Source organism: Phascolarctos cinereus, unplaced genomic scaffold, assembly GCF_003287225.1.
Source record: "Phascolarctos cinereus isolate Bilbo 61053 unplaced genomic scaffold, phaCin_HiC Scaffold_4;HRSCAF=312, whole genome shotgun sequence".
Taxonomy (NCBI): Eukaryota; Metazoa; Chordata; class Mammalia; order Diprotodontia; family Phascolarctidae; genus Phascolarctos; species Phascolarctos cinereus.
This window is the reverse complement of record NW_027555847.1, coordinates 22,118,709-22,139,696: the sequence shown is the minus strand read 5'-3', so window position 1 is coordinate 22,139,696 and position 20,988 is coordinate 22,118,709. Positions and strand designations below refer to the sequence as shown.

The following is a 20,988-nucleotide window of genomic DNA, read 5'->3' as shown; positions in this document are numbered from 1 at the left end:
AAGCAGCTCAGGTGAATAGGTAAACTTTGTCTAGTCCCTGAGGACAGAAAATATTTTTTCCCTCAGTTTCAAAGAATCTTATGCAGAATGAGATACCTATTCATGAGGCCCAAGAATGTGTATGTTTTTATCCTTATATCCTCTCCACCAAACACAATGCCCTCACTTGATAAATGTTTATTGACTCGAAACTTTAAGACAAAAGACTGAGCTGCAGTACTTTGCAACTGGCCTTGTGCGCCTACACTATGAAATCTACACTGGGAAAAAAAGGAGGCTGACCTTTGAAAAATGTTTCTCCAGAAGTTCATACAGCCTGAATTCTTTAAAAAAAAAAAAAATTAAGAATCTTATGAAATCTTTCCAATGTAGAGTTAACTGTGAACAAAAAATTGACATTAATGTTGGCTGAAATTGTCATTTTAATATCTCTTTCTTCAAACAGGGGAATCCTGCCTATGAGAAATACCTGAGGCCATTCTTAAAAAGTAACCGATCCAAATTATGAGATTTGCCACCTACGAACTGTGTTTTACATTCAAGAAGCAGAATGAAATCACCCTCTAAATTTATAAATATGTGATCAAGGAAAATCCAGGGTATTTAAGCTGAGGAAAAGGCAAGCAAATCATTAGCCATTAGATGGGTGCCTGCAGCAGTACTGTTTTATAGATTCTGTGAAAAAATAAAACTTTCCTCATCAAATGCCTAGTTCTTGACAAACTTCTCAAATTCACAAAAAGAAACCAATGGATACAAGCAGGAGCTAATAATCAAATCAGCCTAATCCTCTGAAGAGCAATACTTATACCTGATTTTTTACACAGTAAATTTAACACTTTTTTATCACATTTAAAGTACTAGATTGTCTCTATTTTAAACACCATTTTCTTACAGAATATCCTACCACAAATCAAATGAATATATTACCAACTCAAGTTTGCAACTAATCCATTTAAACATTTAGCTGTTATGTGATTAAATGGAACAATGTACTAATCATTTGAAAATCTGAAAGAAAATGACTTTGGTTTCAAGGCTTTTGACTCCACTAGGTGACTGAATAAAGAAAAAAAAGATGTTGAGAATGTTTCATCATGAGTTTAAAACGTTTCTTAAACTGGATTCAATTGGTCTTCTGTCTCTTCCCACACTCCAAAAGGCTCTCTCACATAGTGACAGACCTCCCTAAACTGGTGGGGTTTCCATAACTTAACAAGGTGACGAGAATTTCATAGAAAGGAAACACAAGCGGAATTTACAACTCTGTTGGACCCAATTTTCTGTGTAATTCAGTGTAATTGTCAGCTTGCTAAGGTTTAGTTAAAGTTCTATTTATAATACAGGAACTTGGCCATTAACTAAACTGGATAAAGAAGTTTCATGGGAAAATTCTGCCATTTTGTCCCTGATGGTTGAGGTTACAGGCTTTGCTCCTAGGGTCTTTTCCTGCTCTGTTTGCTGGCCCTGGAATGGAAGTTCGTCACATCAGTAAAATGAGACAGCCTGTCAGGCAGACTTGGAGAGCCTTAGTCCTGTGACCTGGGGTGTGCAGCTTTGAAGCTATCTTCCCGAGCAAGAAATGTCAGCAGCCTGATAGTCTAGAGATCAGCAAATTGTAGCTATCATAGCTAATCCTTTTTGCTGCAGGAAACTGAACCAAATAAAAGTCATATAAAATAAAATATGACAACAGAAGAGAACGGTTGTACTTTTTTCACTGTGGCGAGGCTATCTGCATTCATATCAGAAGAATTCATTTTTTTAAAAAATCTCAAGCACCACATGGAAATGCTCATTTTATTCCATAAATTAAAAATAAAATAAATGTGAAAAAAAAAAATCTCAAGCACCACAGAGGCTTTGGTTGAGCTGAGCCAGGTACGGTTTTTAGCAGATTCTCTGCCTAGCACACAGGCAGCAAAATCAGACTAGTGAGCTCAAACCTGGACATTAGGAACATATTCAGTGCGGACTCTGCTAGAGCACAAGGTTGGGTTAAAAAGACAGTATGAAATGAAACTTTTCCAACATGTTCATTGTAGACATCCAGAAAGAGTCCACGTCTTCTGAATGTTACTATTTTAACGCTGTGATCATTACGCTGCCATCAATAACCTCTCCAAAATATGATACTGAAATTATTTTAAGAAAAAAAATGCTCTCACACAGGCAGCATGTTACCAACAATAATCAATGAATCCAATCCTAATTTCCGTATTTCACTTTTTTTTATTAGCTTCTTTGGGGCAGGCAGTACACTTGGGAATAATATTGCACCAGGCATAAAAAGTAAGACTTCTACCGTGGGGACGTTTGGTGCTCAAAATCCAATACAGATATTTCTAGTCCAACATTTCCATGGTTACAGATATTTGGTTGCTTGATTTATATGCATAGAAAGAAATGTTGTCCTGGCTAGAAAAAGCAGGACTTAACAAGTACTTTAAACCGATTGGATCAGGGCCTCCTTTCATATCCCAACACCGTTTATTGGCCTGGAAACTAGGGCCCTCATCAGTTTTGATTTTCTCAAAGGCATCAGAAGCACCCTGCAAATTCTTCCATTTCCAGTGTTTTTAGCCTTGTAGTTGCATTAGGAACCATTTAAACAGTAATAATTTTAGCACTGTAATAGAAAAAGTTCTGTTAACAGGTGGATTATAGACCATAATGATTTTTAGAATTCTTTTTATAAAAAAGGTATCTTGAGAATTTGAACAGGCACATGCATACTCGGTGTGAATGGGACAACAGGGGAGGAAGGGAGAGGACAGAAGTTTTGATAAGCACAAATTTCTTTTCCAGTCCTCACATCCTTTAAATAAATACAGATTTTTTTAAGCCCACAGGGGTGATTTTTTTTTTTTAACCTTTCATCTGTGAGCCAGAGTCCACCAGTTTCCCCTGGTCGTGGGTCAGTCATCTGTCTTGCGGGCCAAGCGACAGAAAGTCCAGTTGTGCTCCACTGTGTTTTCGTTGGCCCGCTCGCTCATATGATGCACCCGTGTGTTGCGGATCGTAAAGCCTTGCTTCGTAATGTACTCCATGAGATGGACGCGCAGAGAGACTTCTTGGTGGTAATCGCAGGGACCAAAAGTGAAGGACACTTGGCAGTCTCTGGTGTCCATCATGTGCTTATTCCACTTAGTGAAGTAGTTGGAGATGCCCTCCAGCAGAGGGTGGACCTTGGTGGTGATGGTCAGCTGCGTGATGATCACCGCCACCGGGTTGGAATACTTGGAGAGCTTCCGAGTGCTGGACAGCTCAACGACCTCTTCAAAAGTATCCATGGGATACAAAGGCTTCGGATCGTTGAGACATTGAATCAAGGGCTCGATCTGGTAGAAGTCAGCTTCTTTCCGAAGCAGATCAAACTCCTTAAAGTCCAGAGGCAAAGTCAACTCTGAAGTCCTTAAGAAGTTGAGAACGTATCGGAAAAGGGGTCCATCCCGATCAATGAAGTAGTTGCCCTGAGAGTCTCTGGCTGTGGGGAAGTCTCCCCCAAACATGGCTCCCAGCATAGAGTCAGGATACCTCGTCAGAGTGGTGAGGGAGGTCGTGTACAAGTGGCCCCCGACATTTAATGTGACTGGATCAGTCATCTGCAAACACAACAGACAGCATGATTCAGGCGGGGAGAGGAATCCGGGTTGTATTGTCCAACACCAGCAACACACAGGAAATTAGGTTTACTCCATTAATGTCAATGACAAATAATGGTATTAAGGGATCACATGCCACAGGTATAATATTGCTGCTAAATTTAAGGACCTTCTTCAATAGAACAAAAAAGAAACCACCCAAATTGGAAGGTATTGTTTTCCAAAGCCTGACTCTGAAAATAAGGAATTACGTACTATATTGCTTTCCAAATATATACAATTTTTGTCATAACCAAAGGGAATAGTTTTCCAAATAGAGTATGCTACCAAAAAAGATTAATGTAGTTTAAAATGTGGTATATTTGAAATTCAATCTTATAAATGCCTATTGTTATGAAAAGCTATAAAAAACTAAATAATAACATAGCTATCTATACAACACTTACTAGGCACCAGTGGTTTACAAACATTATCTCATTGGATCCTCACAACGACCCTGAGAGGCGGGTGCTATTATTATCCTCACTTTACAGTTGAGGAAACTGAGGCAAACAGAAGTGAAGTGATTTGCCCAAGGTCATACAGCTGGTAAGCATCTGAGACCAAATCCGAACTCAGGTCTTCCTAACTCCAGTCCCGTTGCTCCGTCCGCTGCACCACCAGGTGCCTCAGGGACGCCAAAATTAGAAAGATAAATACTGCAGACCAAGAAGACAGATATTTGCTACAATTATATTCTCACTTTAAATAAAAAACGATCTAAACTAGAGTTGCTAAAAATCCAAGCTTCAGCCTCGTCAGAGCCAGACAATCTAAAAACAAAAACTGCATTTAAAACAACTATTTAGAATACACCAGACCTGCCTCTATGAGCACACACAATAGCAGGGCTGAAGACTAAGGTATTTCAGTGTCTGCCTTAAAAGACTGCTCAATGGGCCACCGTACTTCTCTGTCTCCAGGTACGTGGCATGACCCAGCCTCTACTTCAGTCTTTACTCAGTGACGGAGAAGTGTGAGAAACTCTAGCTGACTGCCAAGTTAACCTCTGTGGCAGAGGAACTGAAAAAAAAACTACCCGAAATCAAGGGAATCATTTTACTGAACAAAAAGAAAGTGAGATGCTGACCAAAAAAGTTCTTCTTGACACTTCCTCTGTTTACTTCTCCTCACAAAGAGAAAAAAAAAGTTTAAAATTGTTGTGTTAAGATCACAATATGGGCAAAATTTACCTTGTTACGTTTTCTATGGAACAAATGATTTGTATTAGTAAGTGAGCTAAATGCTATTGTCTCATCCCTATGTCCTGCTCACAAAACCATGACACGTGCAAGGCAGACAATGCCGTTTTTAAGTCTCCATATCCTGACAGCTGGCTTATCTTTGTAATGCTAATGTCATCATCTTGCCTTTAGTTTTGAGAAGAAGCATCTCCAAACCGTCCTGACCCATTGGTCTTACTCTCCCATACCAATAAGAGATCAAGATCTCATAAGAAAAGCACTTCCTAACCAAAGGCAGAGAAAGGCAAAAATGAGCTCACATTTTCTGTGATTCTTTTGGGGAAAAGGCTAACATTCATGGAGCTGGCACTTATCCACTGAATTACATAAATAAACCTCACTAATTTCCAGAACTACAAAATAAATGGATAATTGCTTTCCACGAGCTTCACTTCAGTGCAGTTAGAGCTCGATGAAGAAAGCAAAAATTCAAGAGCAAAGCTTTAAATTTCATAATCTGATTTCAATGGCTAGTATTAAACTTTAGTATTTAAAAGAGATCCTTGTATTGGATGTGAATACATAAATATACGTATTACAACACCTCAAAAATTACAGAATGTAATCAATGTCATGGTCCAGGTTATTCTAATTCACAGATGACATGCATGAACTTATAACTTACTTATTCTTTTAAAATTCATGTTAAAGGGCCTGCGTGGGCATGTAAGAAAAATCAGTTCCTCAGCTATTTTGCAGCACGCACACATAGAGTTACGACACTGCACTCACCATATAGGCCCAGTCTCCATTATCCATCTGCTCTGATGCTCGGTCTCTGCACTTCCGAGTTTCACTGAGGGTTCAGCAGTAATATCACCTACCCCCAGAGGAGAAAAGAGAATACTAAGGACTTACAGAAAAACAATCATCATGCCCTTCTAACACAAGACTCAACATCACAGCCCACGGCTTGTATTTGTCTCCCAACCTGCCACCAAACAAAGGTCTGCACTATATCGGATCTTCAAGGACTTTCCAGCACCCTCTCTTCTTACCTCAAGGACCACGGTCTCTGGGGACAACAAAGAATTAATTCTTAGACTGTCCTATGCATTCCACTTTGGCTAAATAATAAGTGATTTATCTACACAGCTGACGTGTTCACAAAGAAAAAGAATTATTTCAGTTAGGAAAGAAGGAAAACCGTAACAAGTAAAACCGGGAGTTCCGATGCTGTGCGCTAATCAATAAACAGCTGTCTACCTTCTGTGAAATGCAGTTTTCAGAATTTTTACAAAGAAATTATTGTGTGATTTCATCCTGATTCAAATCTATCATGACCCTGTATCAGGAAGGTCATTTATGAAAAGGGAAAAATAAAATCCTCCCTCCCCAGCAACATAAACAGTAAAAACAACAAAAACTGAAAATTATGAATCTTTCCCTTATCAACTTTTCAAGTGATTCTACTTTTAAAACCTATTCACTAAAAAATTAAAGCAAATGAAGTTTCTAAAATAAAATATTTTTCTATGAACTTTAATGCTGCAGAGAAAATTTTTAAACCAACTGACAATCACATAATAGAGACAAACAGAATCTCAGAACCAATCCCCCAACTCTGAGCTCGTCCTGTGCCACAGAGCCGACACCACACTGCACATCTGGGCTTACATTGAGGTCACTTCCTTGTATCCGCTATCCTGAAGCATCTAAGTAAATGTTGTCCCAGCTCCAGAGGACTGCCTCAGTTTTCTCCTCAGTCACACTTCATTCCACAATCAACCTACAAAGAAAACTGCCAAGCAAAGTGTCACACTCCTGCAAATGCAAGAAGAAAGTTGGACTTATTTACCTTCCGACAGGCAAAACATTTGCTGCCCTCCCTAATGGGAGAGCACCTTCGCCAGACCCACTTTTCCCGCTTTAGAGGGGATCTGGCCCACAATTCCCAAAACAGGCCTTGGCTACAGGAGATCACAAAGGCTCTTTTTCAAAAGGTCACTCAGGCATGTAGAGAACATTTGCATAGCCCAGCAGGGACTGAAATCAGAGCCTAAAACATCAACTTCCCCACCTTGCAATTTCTTCAAAGCAAACAAGCAACTGAACTGTGGACCAGTCAGAAGGGGAGTCATTCTTTGTGGCTGTGCTCTGCCCTCAGCAGCTGGAGCTAGAGAGGGTCAGCACAGACTCTTCGAAATGGGAAAACTGGAACCAATGGCCAGCTCCAGGGCTCCTGTCAGCTTGCCCTTCCTCTGAGGACTGATCTCTGGACTTCCAAGCTTCACTGAGGGTTTAGTATCACCACCTGGCCCCACCCCCACCCCAAAGGATGATGTTAAGGACTTCACTGGGAAAAAATCTTCATGCCCTTCCAACAGAAGACTAAACATCACAGCCCCATGGTTTCTGTCCACAGTGTTTCTACCAACAGTAAGCTGAAGCAAATGGGCCCAAGAAATACACAGCCAATTTTTCTTAGAAAAACAACAATAATCATTTTAGTCCCTACCCCGAGACAGATTATTAAAATGAATCAAAGTCACCCAAAAATTACCACTAGGCAACCAGTACCTTTGTGCACTCTCCTCCCACCCAAAGTAGACCTTAATGGCCCCAACTAGCCAAGGCTGGAACAGTCCATGTTGACCCCTCATATCTGTGGGGTCCTGGGTAGTTAATTTTATCTTATTCCTACCATAACTTTTGTGAGACGGGCAACCATCACTACTCTGATGTTTTCTGTTAAAAAGGAGAGAATGACAGAAGGCCCAAGGCCAAGGGAAGTCACTCTTACCCTAGAGCCTAGCCTTCTGACTGTGCTCTGGGCTCAAACACGCCCCCACTTTTTGGATTCTTCTCTGCACATGGCCTCCTGACGACTGCTCTAGAAGAATGGTACTCAAGAAATACAAGCTTAGGGGTCCACATGCAGACATGGTAACCATAGTATCCAAAGAAAAAAATCAGGCTACATCACTTGACAAAGTATTTCTTGGATCAATTTCCTTATGGGGACAAGCAAGCACAATGTTTGAAGTCAGGACTCAGAAAATCCTGGCAGTAGAGTCACTCAAACTATAAACTTCTTCCCACCACTACACCACCCACTCTCCCCCACCCCACCCCCCAGCCTTTCTTGGCGGTGGATCAGCAGTGGGTGACCAGCAGCAACTGATAACCACGATTCTTTTTCCCAAGTGATGTGAAGAACCACAGCCCAAAGCCCAAGATTATCAAATAAATCCACAAAGTGATACAGGAGGTAAAAAGAAAGAAGGAGCAGAGACCATCAGTGTTTTATCTGATGTGGAAGATCTGTGCTCTTAGGAACCATTTTCATTGCTAAATCAAAACAAGATAAACTCTTGGGTGGTCATAAAATAAAACCAGACACTATCTTCCATCCACATCACGGCGAACACCAACATTCAGATATAGGGCTGCTATGAAACTCCTCGGTTCATAACTGATGTGAGCAATGAGTTAACAAAAAGCACTTCTAAATCCCCCCAAACTTCTGCCAAAGAGATATACAAAGCCCAACATGGCAAGGTTAATGTTAGCGCTGTGCTCAACTGCTTCTAAGTAAAATATTATTGTAACTCGTTAAAGGCATCTACTTTCCTAGGAACTATATTCATCACCTACCTGGAAATTCAGACCTTTATATTTATTCAAGAGGCCTAGATGAAAACAATTTTCTTTTCTGGCAAGTATTAGAAACACGAAAATAGCACAACCTGCTTCAACTCTAATTTCTGGTCTTTGTAGAGAACAAAATCTCCTTCAGCATTTGGAATCCAGATCTCCTTGACTATTTTATTTCTGAATATGCAAATTACATGCAAATGAAATGTGAGATCCCAAGTATCAGGGCTCCAAAGTAATAAGGATGAAGGGAAGATTGAAGGGATTAAAAGCCTGGAAAGGTTTCCTCCACATACAGCTGGCCCCTAGAGTGAGTTCAGTATAATCCCTGGGGACTAGACTTACTCCACTCATCTACCAGTGTCTCAGTACAAAGGCCCTAAACCTCTGAAGCTAACAGCTGTAAGGGCCCTAGGCCAAAGGGTATTCACACACCTCTCAGACACCCTAAGCCTCAGGCCACCATAAGGACTACTAGTAGTAAAGCAGTTAACATCCAATCTTTGAGCAGTTTAGGTTTTGCCCTTTACAGACATTGCCTCATTCGAGCCTCCTAATTCTGGGAAGTTGTATTACTGTTCCCTATTTTATCGATGAAAAAAAAAACACAGAAAACCTCAGGCCCAAAGAGGTTAGGCATAAAATACAATAAACATTTACTAAACACCAGCTGCATTCCAGGCACTATGCTAAATGCCACAACTACAAAGAAAATCCCCTGCCCTCAAGAAACCTCCTCTCTAACAGGGGGAGACAACAGGAAAAAGGAAGCTGAAGGGGGGAGGAGTGCCCGAGGGTACCGGCCACAAGGGCATGAGACGGCTGGCATTCTGCACCCTCTCTGAAGGCAAACTACAGGAGCAGTTTTGGGCTCTTCACTCTGCCTCGACAATCAGGAGCTGATGCTTCGGAGGCTACTGGCTGGCAAAGCTGAAGCTGCGTCCGTGAGGATGTTCATCATGGTGCTGAGTTTATCCCGGGAAGCACAAGATGGAGGTGATTGATGGAGCTGAAACCCAGCAGAGCAGCTGGTGGTAAACGAATGTTAAGTGATATACCCTGGACCATATGGCCTGTAAGCATCTAGAGCAAAAGTTAAAGTCGGCTGCTCTCAACTCCAAGTCGGAGGCCCTAGCCACTGGGCACACTGCTCAGAGCCCAGGAGCGGTGAGCTTCCTCCATTCAAGGCTGGGGAGGAGGGTGTTCTGGCCGTGCTTCATCCTCCAGTACCTTGGGACGAGGGTGCAATGAGTTCGGTGTGACCTAGGGGACACGCACTCCAAATATTTACTGACCTTCCACCTACACACATCTGCCCACTCCCTGATACCTGCAGTGACGACTGAAGAAGTTTGACCACAACCTCACACACACAGACAGGACACTGGCAAGCGGTCCCCAGAGAACTGAGAGAACAGAAATATCACAAAGACAAGTAACATTCACAGGCTTAACTTTGATCAGTGCAATCCCCAACCACGATTCCAAGGGACCAACGACGGAGCATGATGTCTGTCCACCTTCTCTGACAGCAAGGGGATCGATTCCAGATGCAGAACAAGACACACAGTTTTGGACAGGGTCAATGTGGCAATCTGTTTTGCTTGACAATGCATATTTATTACAAGGGTTTTGCTTCTCCTTTTGTTTCAAGAGGGAGGCAGGTCCAATTCATTTTTCTCCTATTGTAGAGCTGGCAACCTCCTACTTCCTGCTATCTGTACCCCTACGATTCAGTTAGCTGCTCATGTGAAAACCCTACCCCCAGCCACCACTCCCCCTAATCACATTGCTGCCCCCTCCAGGTCTATATCCTCTACTCTGCTCTTTCATGACATTGAGTCCTTTGGAATCCCAACTTTATTGTTTACAAACTCTTCTTCCTCCCAGATCTCTTCATCTGTCTCTATTTCCATCATCTGGGGCTCATGAAATGAGGCTTTCTTTTCTTCTGACACCTCACGGACTGGGAGAAGAGGAGGAAGAAGTGGCACGTTCTTCCCTTAAGGTACATTTCACCATCCATGTCATTTGGTCCAGGTCCTGGTGGCAGTCATCTACCAACCTTCAGCTCTATCTCCTTGCTTTCACAAGGAGCTCAGGACCTGGCTTACAGTCTTCCTCTGTACCTCTACCCCAGCCCTTCTACTTAGGTCTTCAATATACATGTTAATGTCCCCTCAAACACTCTCAGGTCACCAAACTTCTTAACACACATGGTCTATTGTTTCATTCCATCTCAGTCACCCACAAGGGCAATCCTAACCTCTAAAACTACTCTGGGAGCAAAACCTCCTCCCCACCCACCTCTTCTTGTCGCATCCCTCCCATACCTCTTCTTCACCTACACGATGGATGACCTCTAGTCCCTCCACCTTTCCCAGTTCTCCCAAGCTATTACCTGTCCTCTGTCCTTCCTTTCCTCCCTCCACAATTCTGACCCTATGCTTGACCAGTTCAACCTCTGTATCCCTTGTTTTATCTTGACAAACTCCAATCCTGGATTTACCCATAGAAGCCACCTTCTCTGCTCCTACTCAACTCCTGCAGAACACTGCAGGATTAAATTAAAACAACTGTGCTGAACAGATCCCCTACAAAACAGATTTTAGGTAAGTGGACAAGGGCTCTCACTGTGGTACAGTAACTCTTGAACTCCTTCCTGACTGCCTCCATCATGCTCCCTTCTCTTCCTCCTCAAGTCCCCTGTAGTTTAGTATAGTACCACAGGCTAGTACCCAAACTGAATTACTATATTAAAAAATAGAGCCACCTACCATGAGCTCCCTCTTTTCCACTACTCCATACCTCAAAACTCTCTTCATCATCCCCCATTCTTTCCTCTTATACTCCAGTCTCTAAATAAGGGATGATCATTACTGCCAAAGTCAACTGCTTGAACTCTTGAGCCTACCCCCTCTCCAGTATCCTCTGCCAGCTAATCCCAATCATATATTCTGTCTTCACTCTTTCTTAATCCAATGACTTGTTCCCAGGTCCCTCTTTAAAAAAAAAAAAAACCAACAACCACCACCTTGACTTACCAACTTAACCCTATTTACAGACATGATAACTTATTCAGAAAACTTCACATCATCAGCAAATGAAGACAAGCAATAGTTCTGATAAAGTGGCAATATACAAATTAGGCCCCAAAATACATCAGCATTTCTATTAGCAATAACAAAAACCAGGATAAAATAGGAAAAAAGCTCATTCAAAATATCTATCTGGGAGTCGATATACCAAAATACACTCAAGATTATATAAATAAAACTGCAAAATACTTCTCTAAAAGGAGAAAGAATAACTTAAATAAATGAGGTGATATTCATTGTGACTGGGCTATATTAAAATAGTAAAATGACTATACTACCTAAATTAATTCACGCTATATCAAACTGCCAAGGTATTACATTAAAAAGCTAGACAAAGTAATAGCTTAAAATCCATTTAGAGAAACAAGGCCTAGAATTTCAAGGAAAATAATGAAAAAAAGAATGATCTCAAATTGTATGATAAAGCAGTAATTACCAAAAACTATTTGGTAATGATTTAGAAATAGAAAAGTTGGAATCAAAACAATCGAACTCTGCAGCCCAGCATGCAATAACCCTAAAAACTAAATTTAACCCTAAGAACATAAACATAATCATAAATTCATGACAAAGACTCTTATTCAACAAGAGCTGCTGGGAAAATGAGAAAGCAATTTGGCAGTAAATAAATAAATAAGTTTAGGCCAGCATCTTAGACAAAACAACACACTAAGGTCCAAAAGGATACTCATCCTAAACATAAAAGGTCACATCATTTAACAACAAAATGAAAGAAACCCAGAGGCAGTGAGTGCCTTTTACAACTCTCGTTGAACTTAACTCAGGCAAGGAATAGAAGTAATCACAAGCAATAAACAGATAATTTCCATCACATAAACTGAAAGGCTTCTGCACAAGAACTATGATATGAAAGGAAACTGCCAAATGTTAAAAATACATACATCTAGTATCTCTGAAAAAGACAAAAAAGGGAAACGACAAATGTTAGCGGTGCTGTAAGAAATCAGGAGCACTGCTGCACTGTAGGTGAAACTGTACATTGGTCTGGCCACTCTGAAAAGCAACCTGGAATGGTCTTCTTTGACAGCTTATAACTCTATCAGGCCTACGCTCCAGAAAAATCAAAGCTAGAATAAAAGGGTCTGTCTTATAAAAATACTGATAGCAACTCTTTTTGTGGTGGCAAAGAACTGCAAACTAAAGGGGCTCCCGTCAAAGTGGGGAACTGCTGAACAAACTATGGTACATAAATACAATGGAGCACGGTTGGAGACGGTTTCAGAGAAAACTGAGAAAGCTTATGTGAACTGATGCAGACTGAAGTTTTACAGGAGAACAAGTTTTACAATAACAATATCATTCTAAAGACAAACTTGAAAAGACTTAAGAACTCTGTTCATTGCATTCACCAACCATGACTCCAAAGGATCAATGATGAAGAAAACTACCCACCTGACAGAGAGTAATGGACTCAAGATGAGTAATGCGATGAGTGTTATTAAACATGGTCAGTACAAGAACTTCTGTGTGACCTCGCATTTTTGTTTCAAGAGTTTTGTTCTTTTTTTTCCTTTTTGAGGTGGAGGGAGTAGTAAAGAGAGGTGGAAAATTTGTTAGCTGAAAAAAATTAAGTTTAATAAAAAAAAGTTTAAAAGGTAGGAAACTAATGGGCAGAATGTTACATACGATGTCAGACAAAGTTTTTTGTAGCAAATGTTTAGCTTAAGTGTTTTTCTTTGTTACAAGGGGTGGGGAATAACTGATATAAAAACAAAAGACAGTAATTTTTTTGATATAAACTATAAATGTAATATATTTATTTTTACTTACATATTTCTTTTTATATAAAGAAACTAGGACCTGGACCTGTGATTTTAGTGGTGTAAGGAACTCCAAGGTGGGCACTTTCTCTGAGACATATAATCTTAGAGTTGCCTGGAGCACTGAGAGGTGAGTGACTTGTCCATGGTCAGTACCTGGCAGACACAGAACTTGAACCCAAGTCTCCCAGAATCTGATGCGGCTCTCTATACACCATGACATACATAGCCTTACAACTAAAAATTGTTAGGGGAGCTGAACTGCAGATACTTAATAGGAAACTGGCCTCTTTAACAGTCATTTCCCCATTAACAATTTCAGGATATCCTTAAGGATATCAGTTTCTCCATCAAGCAATTATTTAAATGGCTCTTGAACTCACAAAAGAATTACAGACTACACTACATTATTCACGATGATGGAAAACAATAGTAGAGTTATAACACAGATAATCCAAAAACTCGATTTTAGTCACTCTCTCCCCCAGCCACCCAAATCAAATTAATCTACATAGCTTCTTTGGGGAAAAAAAAGACAGGCAGTTCTGCCAGGCACCAGATAGAAACACAAAGGAGTAGAAGGAGAAAGGGCCTCCTAAGGGAAATAACACCAGAACCTCCAGGAAGATACCCTTGAAGAGAAAGTCACCAGAAGGTCCAGAGAAGTCCAGGCTCCCCTGAGAGACTGGAGACAGAGAAAAAAAAAGAGACACACAGAGACAAGAGATGCAAGAAGACAGAAAGAGCCCTTTCCAAATGGAGATGCAAAGTATTTACTATGAGTTTTTATTAGTTCTACCAGCCCAGAGGGAAGGTGGGACCTACCAGGAGAGACAGTTGCTGGACTCTCTAATTACCCTGAATGCCAGGGAGGGCAGAACTATGGTCTTAGAAGTCAATACACATCCCCAGAGAAGGCCAAGGCCCAGAGGAAAGGGAAGGGGGGCTCCCTAGACAGTTTAATGAGCTCAGATATGAGTCCTTTGCATTATTTATCAGGTTAAAGAAAACCTATCTAGTATTCAGTACTTCGTTAGTCCAAGTACTTGCATAGGAAGCCCTTTTAGACTACAGCCAAACTGTCATGTTATCAGGGTAGAAGCACAAGCCAAAGACTCACGTTACCAAAGGATACCCTTTGTAGGGACAAATAAAATGCCATAGAGAATATTATTTACTGATAGGCCTTCAAAATTAAAACTAAGGTTGTAAGAGACCACCGTTCTGATCATGGGCTATGGGTTATGGGTTATGGATCAACTGGATAATCAGTCTCTGAATTATCTTTATATAGTTAACTGATTAATTCTGGGAAGACAGGAAAATCTGTCAAGTCAACAAGCATTATCATCTCTACTTGTGTAAGCCAGACACTGGGCTAAGTATTAGGGATACAAAGAGAGTCAAAAAGACAGTCCTGGCTCTCAGGAAGCTCACCTTCTAATGGGGAAGACAACATGCAGACAATTATATACAAACAACATAACAAGATAAATGGAAGACAATCAAGGAATTAAGAATTAATTAACTAGATTAAGGGAAAATTGGGAAAAGATTCCTGGAGAAAGTGAAATTTTAGCTGGGACTCGAAAATGAAGCCAGGGAAGGCTAGATGAGAGAAAGAACTACATGAATGGGGGGACAGCTAAGTGAAAAGCTTGGATAAATGAAGTGTACAGCTAGGTGCCACAGATTGTAGATTGCCTAGGCTTGGTGTCAGGAAGCCTCATCTTCCTCAGTTCAAATCTGGCCTCAGACACTTACTTAGCTGGGTGACCCTGGGCAAGTCATTAACTCTGCTTGCCTCAGTTTCCCCATCTGTTAAATGAGCTGGAGAAGGAAATGTCAAACCACTCCAATATTTTTGCCAAGAAAACCCCAAATGAGGTCACAGAGATTCAGACACGAGTGAAACGAATGAACATTAACAGTTAATCCAAAAGAATATGATTTCATCCATAGTCTGATCTTCTCCTTCTACCAAACCATTGACAATGGTCTTTAAAACAGGAGAGACAGAAAATGGAGCTTTTAACAACCGACCAGAGCTGTTAAAAATGAGCAAATCATTGATTTTAGTTTCATCTTCTCTTCTCTACTTGGTGTCTAGGAGAGGGCCTAATGCAGAATAAAATGACCACAGAATAGGGGGTATTCTCCTGCAATGAAAATTACATGGGCCTGTTTTACTAAGATAATGACAAAAAAAAATCTAATTGTTCAAAGAAATTGCTTATAATGGGGAATAAAGCTTCATGATAAAAAAGCAAATAAAGTTTCCATTAAAGCAATCTTTCCTAATAAAGAAAGCTCTCCAAAAAAAAAAATTATGAATGCTCCAAAAGCCAGAAGTGGCCTTCTGCTAACACACACAGACAAAATGACTGCTCCCACCCTATTGAATCAGTTCACCTGAAAAGATCTTTGTCCTGAAGTCATACTGAGAGTTCAATCTGATTTCTGCAGAAAGAACCAATTAACCCATCCTGAAGAAATACTGAAAAAACATCCACTTCTGGGCTTCAAAGCTTAATTAAGACTAAGGCATTAATTCTGACAACGTAACTTTACTAGGCAATTAATTCAGAGACAACTCAGTTAAGAATTTATGGAAGCTTTATAAGCAAACTGTTAAAAAAAAATCCTTAGTGTGTTTGGTGCGCTCACAACTGCACAAGTCAACACACTGATAGCATTTAAATAACTCAGGAACCAGCCTGCAAGCGAATCTCCGTACTGCTGAAGAAACCTTATTCCAGGTTCTACAATTCCAAAGAGCTGATTTAACTTTTTTTTTTCCTGGTTTACTGTCTCTGCTGCGACCTCAGACCAAAAAATTCCCTGGGGCAAAAGCCCTGTTACTTTATAACAATCTATAAATGTCTATAGACACCTCAGAACTTGAATAAATAATACCAAAGACCAATAACTATTGGCTTCATGGAGTTTCCAAACAGACACTTAAAATGCCATTCTACTCAAGTCCCTGCTTCTGGCATTTAGAAACACAAGGCAAAAATAAATTTCCAACATCTGCACATACCTTCAAAATTACCTTTGTACTCAGTTTCTCTGTTACTGAACCATGTGGGAGTTTAAAAGTAGAATACTTTTTATAGCAACTAGTTCAGAGAAATCTAAAGAGTCCTTCAGGTTAACGTACAAGCTAGCACAGGCAGCCACTACATTTTGGGGGCTAAATGTTTTTTATATTTATAGCAATAGGGACTGGCTTGTGATTTCACTGGTATAAGGAACTCCCAGGTATGGGAACTCCCAGGTGTGGAAACTCCCTCCCCTGATGCAGTTCAGCACCTCCTCTGCACCTTAGCGTCAGAGAGCTATTGGGACATGAGGCTAGGGGATGGGACTCCCACATGTGTCAGAGACTGCTCTTGACCCCAGGTCTTCCTGGCTGTGAGACCTGCTAACCATCTACTCTACAGCTGTGCTGCCTCAGATATTTATACCGTGCTTCAAGTTTACAAACATCATCTCCTGATCTTGGCCACAGCCCCGAAAGGCAGGCAGGTACTCCTGGTCCATCGTCACCATTTTTACTGAGGCACAAAGAGTCACACATGAGGACTTTTGGACACTAGTATGGAGCCCTTGCAATCTCTGCTGGTTCCAAGACACAGGGGCTCACCTCCTTAGAGTTGTTAGCCAACACTGCAGAGATGGTATGCTTCTTAAAATCACCTTTTTCCTTTAGCTGTTAATCACCACGATGCAGTCTAACAGAACAGGCCTTTATGAGAGGAAGGAGAATCAAGTTCTAGCACCACTAACTACCTGGACGAGCAGAAATTAATTCCATCTATCCAGCACTGAGGCATATCTGATGATAAAATGGGAATACAACCTTTCTTCCCTGCTGCACATGGATATTGGGGGAATGCATTTTGCAAACAGGACTATTTCCTTCCTTTTCAGCTCTGAGAGTATATGAAAATGATCATTAAATGGTTTGTAAAGTCCGGGGGGGGGGGTGAGTGAGAAGTTTGTTTTTATTTTTAAGTACCACACTATCTTTGTCATCTTCCCGCACAGTACATAACTTCACTACATGAAATTTCTGTAATACGATGAAGGCCGCAGAGCTCTCTAGGTAACAAGACAGGGATGAGCTGCTGCAGAATTGCCCTCGCTTTCCCCATCTCGACTCTCCTAAGGGGCTGCAATAGGCGGGAGACGATGGCAAAGTCTTGAAACCACAAAGCGTCCAGAGGGAGCTCCAGATCGCAGCTTGATCAGAACTGGAGTCCCCCACTAGCCCTAAGTATGGTTCAGGAGGATCGCTATGGCAAAAGTGGCTCTACAAAAGAAGACCCGTGCTAAGTAAACCCTGTGTGGAAAATCCAGATAAGTCCTTTAAATTCCAAGTTCTCCTCATACAATTAAAACACAAAACTTCACAGAAGCAGTACCTCGTGCAGTAGGTGTCCAACTTGATGTATGGTCCTACTGCATAATATATGAAGCATGCCTGTATGGATTATTAGCTAGCCTGGGACCAACTTTCTTAAAGGGAACAGGACTTCTCCCCACCCCTAAATAAAAGGCTGCTTTCCTTTAGCTGCACATTCATCCATTTTAAAACCATCCAACCTTTACTTCTTCGTAAGCTACTGCTCACTGTAATTGTTTTTTTAATCTTGGGCATTTGTGATAGAAAATTAAATCTCTGAAAAATGGAAGGTAGATAAGGGAAGCCATAAGGCACTTAATAAATGTTGATTGACTGACTGAGAGTATCATGATACCATCAAGCCTCATTTGCAATAGACGGTCCAAATCCATTTGCTGCATTAGTCACTACTGAAAATGCTTGACTGAGCTAGGTGGGGGGGGGGGGGAGAGAACATTTTCATCCCCAGCAATTAAATCCAGCTCTGGTTTGCCTATCATGTCACCTAAACCTTAAGAAAAAAAAGAAAAGAAAAACCTTAGCTAAAGTGCAATCTTTTAAACTATTGTTTATTACTTCAAAACTCTGATCAATGATCTCACCTATGTGGGCATTTCCTCTCACAGCAGAGCTTACCGTCCCACTCCCTCCAACAGGAGAGACTGCAACCCAGAAGGAGTTCTTTTCATCCTGTGAGACTCTGGGGCCACGTTCACCCACAGATCCTCCATCCAGGATCTACCACCAAGCTGAAGGCCTTCCCCTGGGACTCTGCATGGTGTGGGCACCAGTGCTGCACTCGGACCACCCATGTGGGATACTCCGCTCTTAACATACAAAGTTCTACTCAAAGAAGATCACGAATGATCTTGAAAACCAGAACACCCTACATAAATGTCAGCCACCACTGACACCAACCATCATTACTGCCTTGTAATGGCCTGGAAATGACCCTGACTCCTTAAAGGCGATGGGACCAAGGCCAAACCAAGGTGGGGTCCACCAAGCTGGGAACGCTTTCTTTAAGCAGGGTAAGAGACCTGTCTGCTGTTTGCCTGAACGCCTAGCCGAGCTAAGGGCAGAAGTCAGAATTCTTTGTGCCCCACAGCCCATCTTTTAACATTAACACCACTACCTCAGGATTCTAGTCAGAGAGGACAACATGGTTATCTGAAGCTTTCATTTTTTTTCTCTACTCCTCAATATTTGTTCATGCTTCACAGACTCCCCAGTTTACTGTCTCAATTTTTCATAATCTGGTATCCAGAATTTTTAAATAACACAGACAAAAATCCTGGATAAAAAGACTACATCTGTACATCTTGTAAATCTTTTCAGGATATAACATTTCCTTAGGAAAAGATCAATATCTTCCCCATGTTATGAACCCCGGCTCACAGTGAGCGATTAAGAACAGCCCCAGGAATAACTCAGAAGCCAAATGCTGTCATGTCACTGTCAAAGACCCCACAAGCGAACTCCCTCCCACTGGACCTGGACTCCCGTGCCTGGGCTGGAGTTTAAGACAGAGGGGCGGCGCTCTGTGCCCTCTTTTCCCCAGAACCTGCCAACCCAAGATCCCCTCGATGGGGGACGATGGGGAGGGGCCTGGGCCTTCACTAAGGGGGGGGGGCAGAGCCCCGAGAGCGAACAGCACCAGGGCACGGTCCGGCCCAAGTCATAGCCAAGAGTGCCGGATGCTGCTGCCCAGGCCGAAATGGGGGGACACAAGTGCCTCCCGAGCCTCACCCCCGACCCCGACCTCGACCCCAGCCCGGGTCTGAGGCGCTCTCGCAGCCCCTCCTTCGGGAAGCTCCCCCCCATAGAGGTCTCCTATACCCCCACCCCTCTACAAGCCCCTCACCTTTGGGGAGCTCCCCCCATAGGGGTCTCCTATACCCCCGCCCCTCTACAAGCCCCTCACCTTCGGGGAGCTCTCCCCCATAGGGGTCTCTTCCCACCCCCACCCCTCTACAAGCCTCCCCTCATTTGGGGATCTCCCCCAGAGGGGTCTCATCCCCCGCCCCTCTACCAGCCCCCCTCCTTCGCGGTCTCCCCGCAAGTCCCTCCATGCCTCCTGGGAGGGGGCGCATCCCCACGGCCCCCCCTCGCTGAGGAGCCCCTCCCTTCAGCCAGACCCCTTCCAACTTTCCGGGGGGAAGGACGAGGGGGTCCTCGGAGCCCACACACACACACACACACACACACACACACACACACACACACACACACACCTTTTCCTCCCCTCCCCAGGTCAGCCCCCCATCCCTGCTTCTCCCCCTCCCTGGGGGGTCCCCAGCCCCCGCCTCACTCACCGCCGCAGTCGGGGCCGGGCCGGGGCGGGAGGCGGGCCGGGCCGGGCCGGGCCGGGCCGGGGACTCAGCGCCGCCGCTCCCGCCGCTCCCGCTGCTCCCGCCGCCGCCGCCGCCGCCGCCTCCAGCCGAGCGAGCCGCCGCCGAGCGAGCGCGGGCACGGGCGGGCGCGGGGGGCGCGGGCGCGGGCACGGGCGCGCGCCCCCGCGGCTGCTGCGGCCAAGCCGGGCGGGGGCGAGAGCGAGCGGCCGGGTGGGGGGGAAGAGGGCGGGGAGGAGCGGCGGCCACCTGCGCTCGGGCTCCCCCCGCGGGCCCTGGCGGCGCTGCAGCCCGCCCCGCCCCCCTCCGCTCCTCCTCCCGCCCCGCCCCCGCCCGAACCCAGACCTGGGAACCCAGAGCCGCTGGGCCCGAGAGGGAGCGGCGGGGGCGGAGCCTGGAGCCAGCGGTGTGTGTGCTCCGTGTGTGTGCTCCGTGTGTGTGCTCCGTGTGTGTACGTGTGTGTGTGTACGCGTACTTGTGTGTGCACACGTGCATGTGTGTGCACGCTTGTGTGCCTATGCCTGTGAACGGGAGCAGCCATGTGTGCGCGCGCGCGTGCATGCGCCTCCTCCTCCCCACGCTGCAGCCTCCCCCCCCCACCCCCCCCCCCGTCACCTCCTGCCCCTCGACTGCCCCGCGCACGCACCCCTCACGCGTCGTGCCGGAGGAAGGAGGGACCAGAGGCTCCCCAGCCCAGTGCTTCTGACCCTTTTTCTTCCCGAGCCGGACACTGGCCTGGGCCTTGCTGCCCAGTGGTCAGGACCACAGCTCAGGCCAACGGGCTGCAACGGAGCCATTCAGCAGCAAACACCCACTAAGCACCTGCTATGTGCAGGGCTCAGAGGGGCGTGAGAAATGACTG

At 43.6% G+C, this 20,988-nt stretch overlaps 2 protein-coding genes across 9 annotated transcripts in view; one reads left to right on the top strand and one right to left on the bottom strand.

The window, feature by feature from the left end:
- The window catches only part of ACOX2 (acyl-CoA oxidase 2), a 52,326-nt gene extending 51,231 nt beyond the window's left edge, over positions 1-1,095 (top strand). For all 3 annotated transcript variants that reach the window (XM_020968919.2, XM_020968917.2, XM_020968918.1), the window contains exon 15: positions 446-1,095. In XM_020968919.2, the coding sequence (XP_020824578.1) occupies positions 446-508 (63 nt within the window). In that variant the 3' untranslated portion in view covers positions 509-1,095. The remainder of the gene's footprint in view (positions 1-445) is intronic.
- Positions 1,096-2,212: 1,117 nt separating this feature from the next.
- Positions 2,213-20,170, bottom strand: KCTD6 (potassium channel tetramerization domain containing 6). Of its 6 annotated transcripts, none has more exons than XM_020968924.2 (3): positions 20,091-20,170; positions 5,621-5,708; positions 2,213-3,605 (listed from the first exon to the last, which is right to left on the bottom strand). In XM_020968924.2, the coding sequence occupies exons 2-3, from the start codon at positions 5,645-5,647 to the stop codon at positions 2,919-2,921; spliced, it is 714 nt and encodes a 237-aa protein (XP_020824583.1). In that variant the 5' UTR covers positions 5,648-5,708; positions 20,091-20,170; the 3' UTR covers positions 2,213-2,918. The 6 variants fall into 6 exon arrangements, with proteins under 6 accessions (XP_020824583.1, XP_078008240.1, XP_078008241.1 ...); XM_078152114.1 differs by having other exon boundaries at positions 5,621-6,629; positions 20,091-20,153; XM_078152115.1 differs by lacking the exon at positions 20,091-20,170 and adding an exon at positions 5,820-7,925.
- Between the last annotated feature and the right edge of the window lie 818 nt (positions 20,171-20,988).

Bases quoted from the DNA above. Each gene is read 5' to 3' on its own strand.
- KCTD6 (XM_020968924.2), bottom strand. From the start codon at position 5,647: ATGGATAATGGAGACTGGGCCTATATG. The intron at 3,606-5,620 runs GTGAGTGCAGTG...TTGTGTTTGCAG, and splicing joins ATGGAGACTGGGCCTATATG to ATGACTGATCCAGTCACATT.